The 10,086-nt window shown below is 42.1% G+C and overlaps 1 protein-coding gene across 1 annotated transcript; it reads left to right on the forward strand.

Moving 5' to 3' along the window:
- Window positions 1-974: 974 nt before the first annotated feature.
- Window positions 975-1,981, forward strand: LOC123965604 (ladderlectin-like; the record flags this gene model as incomplete). Its single annotated transcript, XM_046042064.1, has 3 exons — window positions 975-1,100; window positions 1,226-1,325; window positions 1,843-1,981. Coding segments are annotated over 3 exons (297 nt in total), but the record flags the coding sequence as incomplete, so codon positions are not given.
- Window positions 1,982-10,086: the final 8,105 nt, after the last annotated feature.

Here is a 10,086-nt window from a genome sequence, read left to right on the forward strand (position 1 = left end):
GCAAACGTAATCAGGTAACTAAAGATTTAATTAAACTTAATTAAATGCTTTGAGTCTTTGGAGACTGCAGTCCTTTGTCATCCAAAGTTTGGCGTCTGGACCATGTCACACTTGGGTGAGACAGGGGTTTTCCTTTTTGATGTGGTAATAAAACAAAGAATAAGGTCAGTTGCCACGGAAACATGTGTGGGGGGCCAGTTTTGATAGGCTGTTTAGGGAAATGCCAATGGCTGGTTCGTGTCCCTTTGTCAGTTTAACAGTCAGGCCCCGCGTTATCAGCTTCGGAATCAAAAAGGTGCCAGTTTTGTGGTCGGGATAGCACTTAGAGAAAGCAACTTTGACCCCTCCCCTTCTTCTCTGGGGAGGAGAAAGGAATTTAGGGTAGCTCCAAATTTATTCAATGTAAAATGCACAAATCCACACCGTTGTTCACTACACTATAGACTAAATGAAAAATGGTACAGATATTTACAGTAGTGTTAATGATAATATTCGTAATGTTAATGATTATAATTACAATAATAACAATAGGACTAGTAACAATAGTCGTTGTAGCAGAGGGTGTCGAGCAGGAACACAGGGGCAGCAGGTGACCCGCAACCACAGATCCAGACTCCACAGCTCCAGAGCCAGAAACACCTGCAGGAAGTGATAGGAGGAGAGAGGAGAGGGACGAGAAAGCAAAAGACTACCGGAAAGGGGAGAAACAACGCGGTTGAAGCCGTGCTTTTCTCATTTGATAGACTTTGTTATTCATTCAGTTAGGCTACCATCGACCCACATGAGGACTGCAACATGTTGTACAACATAGAGGTCTAAAGCCTCTTCATTTTATGTCCACCAAAAGATGAGCTTTCGTTTAAATCAAAACTAAAGACAATTCTATTTGGAGGAAGAAAATGAAATGACTATTTAGTATTTACAATTTAGTTGTATAGCCCCAAAGATCTCTCTGTGCTTCTTCTGTCCAACAGGAGCACTGCAACAGCCTGGGTGCCCACCTGGCCTCAGTCACCAACCCCAGAGAGCATAGCTTCCTTCAGCAAATCACACAGACAGCCGGTCAGAGCATCGCATGGCTGGGAGGCTTCAACCTACAGGTCTGGATTTTTGAAATACTGAGTCAGTCCAGATCAAGCCCAGGACATCTAGACTCTAGACAAGATGGATTTGAGAGCAAATGAATAGACAACAATTCCTTACACTCATGCTCTTTGTCTCTCAGGGACGGTGGATGTGGATTGACCGTGAGGGTTTCTATTACACCAACTGGTACTCCCCCTCCTCCTCCAGCAGCTACCCCTGCATCTACTTACGCACCACCAGTGAGTCCACCTGTTTGCTTTGGCTGGCTAGCTGCATCAGCTAAACTTTTCTATTTTCTCATAGGGAGTATAACGTGATGAAAACACTGCTATAACCTTAGTTAATGTGTTAGTTTAGAGAAAACCTACTATGTGGCTATCTGTGAAGGTGCTGCCTGGCTGTTTTGCTGAAAAGGCCACATTAAACATATTTAGAATTGTCAAATTTGACGTGATATTTGCTGAACTCTTCCATCCCAGGTTATAACCTCTATGTCACAGTGATGGTTGCATGCACTTCCATCTTTTTACTCTTACAGTTGTATGTGTGAATGTTATCTGGATTTCTATCTGTCTCAGAGTGTGGATATCTGTTTTTAGCCTTATGGGAGACAATGCCCCCATCAGACTAAACATGACACTGACTTGTATGTCAGGGGCAGTTCTGATTTACCATATTTTGTGAAATGTGGAAAAATCTTTTGTTAACCCCCCCCAAAAAGAATTCAATGTTAATGTTGTTTTTTTTTCTTTTCAGATGGTTGGGGTAACACCCAGTGTGGCTCAGCTTATCGCTTCATCTGTTCCAAGAACCCGTTCAGCTGTTAAAATACATACTGAACATCTGGAACCTTGGGATGTATCAGCTGGGATACTGTGGTGGGAATGAGGGTGTTCAAATAAACAGCTCAGGCAAACACTTGTCTTTCTGTGAATTTTATTCAACTCTTCTGCAGACACTAACACACACACGCATCAGAGTATCATCCGAGTGTGCACACGCAGCTTTAAGTCTCAAGGTCGGAGTACTATCTCATCAAAGGAACATGGTGTCTTTCAGTGTTCCCTAGTGGACACTTAATCTGGATCGATAGAAAGACACCCATGTCCAAGGTACATGTGGTGAACCACTTAAAGTCATGACCCCTCTGGACATAAGCATCACACACAGACCCCATACCCAAGAGACCGGAGGCCCCTAGTGAGATTAGTTACAGGGAAGTGTTTGGAGATGGTTCTCATAAAATTCCCATTACATTACTCCCTTTTAGATAGAAGAAGTTCTCTGCATTTAACCCATCCTATTTAGGAGCAGTGGGCTGCCATTGTACGGCGCCCGGGGAGTGGTTCAGGGTTCAGGGCCTTGCTCAGGGGACACCTTCGGCATGGGGTCGTGCTGGACTCGATCCGGAGACCCACCAGTTTCCAAGCCAAGTCCTAACAGACCGAGATAACACCGCCCCGAATGAATCAGGCTTCACCGTGATCTGATTGAGTGTTAGCTCGGTAGCATATTATGCTAACACAACATAATGAGAATACAAACATTTCATGTAATTTCGGCAGTACTTGAAGAGAAGGTGATTATGGTAAAATATAAGAATATGAGAATATAAGGAATAAAAATACAATGTACGAAATATAAAAATGTGAGAATCGAATATAAGACCAAACACTTGAAATTATGCAAAATGTGAAATTTCATTACATTTGCAAAGACTAATGATTCTAAAATCCAGAAGATAACTAAGAAACTTAGAAATGATTCAGATTAAACTTCACTTTCATCCCCTCTGAAAGGTAGGATCCACTCCATTGAATCAGTGAGTGCAGCTGGTAGTTGCATGTACTGACCCATAATTTATTTAATTGCTGTGGCGATCATAGATCTAGCACAAGGAATCACACAGCATGTCAGGAGGAGGAAAGCACCAAGAATGACAAACAGTGGGGTCAACACATTCTTCCATCCGCCTGTTGTCCGCCACCACCACATGTCCCATCCCCCAATGTTCTGTGAGTCCTGACTCTTCTGCTCGTGCAGTAGATCATTCAGATGTGAGACAACATGAGTCATGTTGTTCGAGACATCTGGGATGTATGTACAACAGTCTGTTCCAATTATGTGGCAAACTCCGCCTTGAGCCGCCAGGATCAGGTCCAGTGCCATTCTGTTTTGCAGAGCCACATTTCTGAGGCCCTGCACAGTGGGTGTGAGGGTGGAAAAACCCACTTCTACAAGGGCTGTCAGGTTCTCCAGTTCAATAGCCAGTCCATCTATCTTATGGGCATTGTTCAAAGTCCCCCACCAGGGATGGAAGCCCCCAATGTCTTTCTCCACTTGTGGAACTCTGGTGTTTGAGCGTCTGGCTCTGTGAGGCACATGTGGGCGTAGTGAGTGTGGAAACGGCTCAGAGTGGGCAGGATGGTGACAGAGGTAATCATTTGAGAAAGATAACACGTCCAACACCATCCAGGCCTCAAGACTTGATACACATGTTACCCACATACCCACACGTGTTGTCTCAGCACTCCATACCGTCAGAAGAAGTAATTGTAAGAAGCGGGTTGTCGCTCCCTGGGCGGTGCAAACTTATGGTGTTTGTCGATGCACGGCTGTGCCCACTTGCACTCCTAACCTGGCTCCATTATCTCTTGTGGTGCCGCAGGTTGCTTTAACCGTCTGCTTACATGATGATTTTCCCAGGAAACGATCTCTTGGTGTGAGACATTGTCTGGTGAAACACACCATTACGGTTCGGGCTGTTGGATTCATTGTCATGATGGGCTTGTAGATGTTCTGCTCCGTTATCTGAGACGTGTTCCAGAATCGGGTTGTGGAGCCAATCAGGGTATGCGTGACAGACGTGTCAACAGGTCGGGCCTGGGGCTATGGCGAGTTGATAGTGCCAAAGCAAGGATTACCAGGAGAAGGATAAGGAGCAGTCTACCCTGCTGTCACCGCCAGACCGTGTGGATTTTGAATGGCAGTGATTGGAACTGCAGACAGGAGACCGGCAGTGACTTGGCGGCAAGTGCATGGAATGAACGTCTTCCGGCGGCCTTCCAGCCTTAAAACCATGTGACAGACTAAGTACGTCGCCACCAGTACGTCGCCACCAGTACACCATTGCCACCATTTATTTTAACTTTATTGAGTGATTTCAAGTCATGTTTTGTACAGCCTGTGTTAAATGCTTTTATTATTGTGCCGACTGGGAACTCTGGAGTAGCTTACTGTGCACAGCCTGTGTTATGCTTTATTGTTTGGATTCACTGTTATTTTGGCCTTGTTGTACTAACATTGTGGATTTGTGCATTTTATGTCAAATAAATTTGGACTACTCCAAATTCTTTCTCTCTCCCTGGGAGAAAGAAAAGGAGGGGGTGAGACATCAATTCAACAGACAGCCGAAGCGACTCTAAGGAAGAGGTGAAAGGTTGCTCTCCCTAAGTGCTGTTGATCGTAAAACTTGCCACCTCTGATACTGCAGCCAGATAACGGCGGTGCTTGACTGTTAAACTGACAAAGGAACACTGACCAGCGATTAGCGTTTTCCTGAACAGCCTATCAAAACTTTTCTTAGGAGAGGGCTGGAAACCCTAAACTGCCCCCCCCCCCCACACACACACACACAGGTAACCATGGCAACTTTCCTTGCTCTTTGTTTAATTATCTCACATCAAAGGAGATACAGGTGTGAGGAACTCCAGGACACCCAGGGACAGCCTAAATTCCTTTGTGTAAACAGAGCACTGTCTCCTCAAGACTCAAAGCATTACCTTGTTAAATAATCTTTTAGTTACTTGATTATGTTTGCCTCCATTTGAGTAGTTATGTTACTATGTGTGGTTGTTGTTATATGTTGATGAAAATATTCTAAATAAGTTAATTTTGCTGTATTTTATTTTCAGCAAGGTTAATGACATTCCTTCATTTTATGTGTAACCAATGCTTTGTTTACAATACTTGCTGACACCTCCTTTAGAAATGATAATAAAGCATGTCATCCTATACTTGATTAATGTTCCAGCTTGAATTTAAGGTTAAAAATTACTAAATTACGTGTGACAATTGAGGTTTGATTGAGGGAAGATATTTGATTACAATACGCGCCAATAGATTTGTCTAATATATAATATGTCTAAAGAAAGACAGTCCCTCGGGTACGGGAAACAAGCCCTCCCTACCGGGAAACAAAGGACTGCCCTCTGGGAACCACACCCCCAACCAACAAAAGCACGACACATGCCGTCGTTCTCTCTCTTGTCTTCTGGCTTGTCCCTGACTCTCCAACTGCGCTTCGGCACGCGCCCGCCGTGCCCCCTCTCGAGTTTGGCCCGGCGCAACAAAAGCCTTTGTTCGTTTCAAGCCACACACGCGAAGTGCCGCGACCTCAACTTTCCCTCGTTTCCAGCAACTGTGCGTTTTATTTTCTTTGGTTTTGTTTTGTTAAAGTTATCAGTCCGTTAAGTTAACCCAGTTTTAATTCAAGAACGACCAAGTTTTAAGCTTTATTTCGTCGCGCTAACTTACACTGATCCCCGACGCCCGGGCCAACCCCAAAGGACAACGAAAACTGCTAACCCGAGCCAGGGTTGGCCCCCACTGCGAGTTTCTCCATTAAAGCCGACAAAAGACGGACCTCCGGAGCAATTCCCTGGCAGAGAAATTTACTGGCCGACAGCTTTAAGCTGTCCTAACCGAGAACACACGGATCTCAGCCAGTGTGAGGCCGTTGACCAGCACCCGTCTGGGAGAAGCGACAAGCAGTAAGACCCAAAACGCTGCATTCTGTGATCGGTGATGTCCAATAGCTGTTAATCCATTATCTTTAGTCCTTAAACTCCTAGACAAATTTAATCGAGTTAGTATCATCTAATTTCGTTCATTAGCTGCCGTATGAGTCAAATGCTTCCCACAATAGAACCTTCTCATTGTTTAGCCATTGTGCTTTGATGTATTTAACCGCATTTTTATATAACCTTAGTTAGTTAATAAATTCACTGTAATGAAGGAATTGTGTGTGTATTACTTGTCTCCAAGTCCCTGCCAAGAGAATTTACCCCTTCGATATGAGATTGACTGACTGATTTAAGATAATTGAGCGATTATTAACTAACTGATCACTAGTGAATAATTGTATAATTATTAAAACCATACCCAGAGGTCCGGAGACTCTGGGCGGATTGGATCTCTGGTGGTGCCCCCACAAAACGAGAGCTTTAGATATTAATAATTCTCTGAATATTAAAATTCATAATTTGGTATTGATTATCATAAATTTATTAAAACAATGTAAACATGCTACATCCTATAAAATTCCACTGAAGAAGATAGTGCTTTCACTTCCCAACAATGTGACAACGGTTGTATTAGGCCTACAGTTACTCATAAAATGAATCATTCAAGCATTAGAGCTGTGTTTCATGATTATTCACTTTAGTAAAGTTTGATGATGTTCTGATGCTTTTGATTTGTTCTCATGTTTTAATTTGCCGCGCCACCCCTCTGCCAGTTAAACTGCCTCTCACTGTCTTTTTAAAATGGTTAACATTTGAAAACAAAACATTTATGGCAGCATCAAATATGGGGAAATATATATTATCCCAGTTGACAAGTTAAGGATGGGAGGTTTGAACTTCAAGTTCATGTTGTCTCTGAAATCTATAAAGCAACAATGTAGCATCATTTCATGGCTTATAGGCTAGTCAATTAAATTCAAAATACTACCAGTTATATTTTTGAAGTTATAGCTATAGTCTATTAACAAATAAATGTAAAAACACTCAAAGTAATATTTTATAGGTAAACCCCACAATTAATTGAGTTTTTGCAGACTAATAAAAGACCAGGTCTAATGTTAACGAACTTTCTGGAAGGAAAGGCTTTTGCACATTTCATCCACTAGATGGCGCCATAGCCTTTATAATGTGGTGCAAATACACTAGAATAGAAGCAGAAATTTTGAACTAACTTGAAGTGCCGTAGTTAAATTGCACAAACTTTTAATTTGCAGATTATTTACACTATTAACTGAGAAAAATGTAATACAACCTTGTTCATAACATTTTGACATCGTATTAATTATTTTTTTTTTTAATTATGTGAGTTTTTTCTTTCTAGAATAGGCCTTGTGATGAGTGTTTAACCATTTCATGTATGTGTGGGCATCGCAGAGTGTTTGGTTTGTGAGATTGAGTGTGATGTATTGTTAGGGTATAAACAAGTTCAAAGCAGACCAATGGAAACAGTGATAGCTGCCATTAACTTGGCCATGTTGTCTCCTACTTTCCTTGAAGCATCTAGTTTCAGAGTCCATGTACTTTGGCTAAACAATTGCTGCTTTTTTATAAGCAAATTTATACTTATTAGGGATAGTCTATGCTATTGCAAAGGTATTAGCAGCATTTTTGAGGTTGTACATAATTATGTGCTCCTCCAGCGCAACAGCGACATCCACAATCTCTTCTGCCAGCAACTCTTGCTTGCTTCCAGCTTCCTCTGTAACAATGAGAAGGTGTCATTTACATTGGGGACATGTCCCCACCACATTTTGAAATGGCTGATTTTGTCCCCATCACTTTTTGAGAGCATTTGTTGAAAATGTTCTGAGAAATAGCTTCCACCAAGAAATGTTAACTAACAAATGAAAATGATAGAGAAAGTTTTATTTGCACAAAAAGAAAACATGCAATGAAATTTAAATATAGAACAAATGTGCAATGTCCAAAAAAAAAGTAAGCTAAAAAGACAAGCAGCTGATCAGTGAATTATATTCTGTTATATTTTTATATTCATGAATTGTCAACTGCTGGCTGAATTTCTTGTTTCTCTTTATATAAATAAATTTCCACCATAAATTGGAGCAGAAAATGTCTCCAGAATGCAAGAAAATTAAGTGTTTAATGCTCCAAATTTTCTCGGGGTGGACCCTCAGCTCATATCTTTCAGCATTTCTTGTTTCTTTAAAATAGTGTTAAAAATAATTTATTTATTTTACAACCGTAAACGTTTTGTGATTGGGAGGGGGGGGAATATATCGAACATATTTTTAGATATTTTTCAGGCTTCCTTTTGGTTTGATTTACAAAAGACATCATATTAACAAAGCTAAAGTACTGTTGTCTTTTTTTTTTAAAGTACATACGTCTCAGCTGACATAACTTAATAATTAAGTTTGTGTAAGTGTAAAATTTATTTTTGTACTTTTAATGACAAAAAGGCTGGAACATGTAGGCCTGTACTCCTTGTATTGAAAATAATCTTTGGTTCCACACTCCAGTCCAGTTGGTGGCGGTAATGCACCTCTCGGCTAGTTTGCCAACCGCCAATAAAAAAAGAAGAGCCTAGAAGAGGAGTAGCCTATCCTGTCTCCTTTGGTAGGTTATCCGTGGTACTATCCACTCACCATATGGGGCCGCTGTGTGAATCGGCAAAGCTTTGTGTTAAAAGTACTACAGTCAAGAAATCACTGTTTGACAGTGGATTTCTTATAGGTCTGGGACCTACTGTTGCATCAGTTCTTTTGGGTCTGGGACCCACAGTAAAAGAGAGGAGTGTGAGTCATAGGACTACAAAATGTAAGTAAAAAGGGTCTTTTACTTAAGGTTGCTATTCTAGGTGAATACAAAGTAAATATACAGTATTGTTGAATGCTGAATGTGTTTACTACAGATGTATGACTGAATTGCGAATGAAAAAAAATTGAGTGAGAATTGAAAACAGAATTCCTCAGACTACTAGCTGTTAATAGAAACGCGTAAGAAATTACAGAAAATATAGATCCGTGAACAATCTTTTCCCAGGCACCCAGCTTCAAAGTCCTCATAACACAAGACCTAAACAAATCTCCCAAATTTAAAACAAAAGACACACCTAATTCTAAATTTAAAAGAAAAACCCTAAAAGGTTCATTCTTTATTACATTCTGGGAATTAAGGGTTATTTAAAGAACCAACAGAAAATGGGTTCAAATAACAGCAAGAAGGAACCCTTCAATAATGAATGCTCCTAATATTAATTATATGATTGAAGTATTGACCAACTGGACATGTGGGTAAGGCAGTGTGGTTTTCCGGCAACAGGCAGCGTCAGCCTAAGACAGTTTGACACTCTGACGGTACAATTAGAGAAAAAGGAGAGGGAGAGAAAAACCTTTAAAGCAAACTGGGCCGCATATTCTGCATGGCTGAGCGAGGCGAGCCGCAGGGACAGAAATATAAAGGCAGGGACAGACCCCTCTAACAATTCTGCATCTCAGTGTGTCAAACTAGATCCGGACCTGGACTCGGTTCCCCCACAACCACGTCGGCCAAACCCTGCTCCACCTACTGACCAACCTGCATCCGGAGCAGCAGGGGCAGCACAGCCACTGCCAGAAAAACAGACAGAGGAGCAGAAACCTGCTGTTAAAAAGATTTACTCGCATACCGAGCTAGCAGCAGCAGCCCCAGCTGTGGGAGGGGGAGCAGTAGAAAAAGCAACCCCCCCAAAATACAGGGAGCCATCCAGCCCGCACCACACCAGATCCAACAGGATTTATTTACCAACCTCCAATCCACCTACAAACCTCCATGTGACAGCCCCAATGATGGAAGTGGCGTCTGGAGATGGAAGCGCACAGCTGATCCACAGACCGTGGCTATTCAGCGAGATGAAGGAAGCATCACAGCAGCTTCCTCGAGTCCAGGACGGTGGGCTGAAATATGCTGAACATCTGCTGATTTTTTGCCAACAATTCTGACCCAGGCTGCAAATGGCAGAGCTGCAACAAGATCAGAAAAAAGGCAAAGAAAGAGACAGAGGTCGGGGTCGCGGAGGCAGAGGAAAAGGACGTGGCATATCTGATGCTTGTTACATCTGCAAAAAGCACGGACATTGGGCCCGAAACTGCCCAGAGGCTAACAAAGGACAGATGGCTGATTGACTAGCAGGGGGGAAACCGAGGACAGGGAAGGAATATTTGGACACTGGAACTGAGATGACAGAGCAGCCTGC

Source organism: Micropterus dolomieu, unplaced genomic scaffold (assembly GCF_021292245.1).
Source record: "Micropterus dolomieu isolate WLL.071019.BEF.003 ecotype Adirondacks unplaced genomic scaffold, ASM2129224v1 contig_10417, whole genome shotgun sequence".
NCBI classification, from domain to species: Eukaryota; Metazoa; Chordata; class Actinopteri; order Centrarchiformes; family Centrarchidae; genus Micropterus; species Micropterus dolomieu.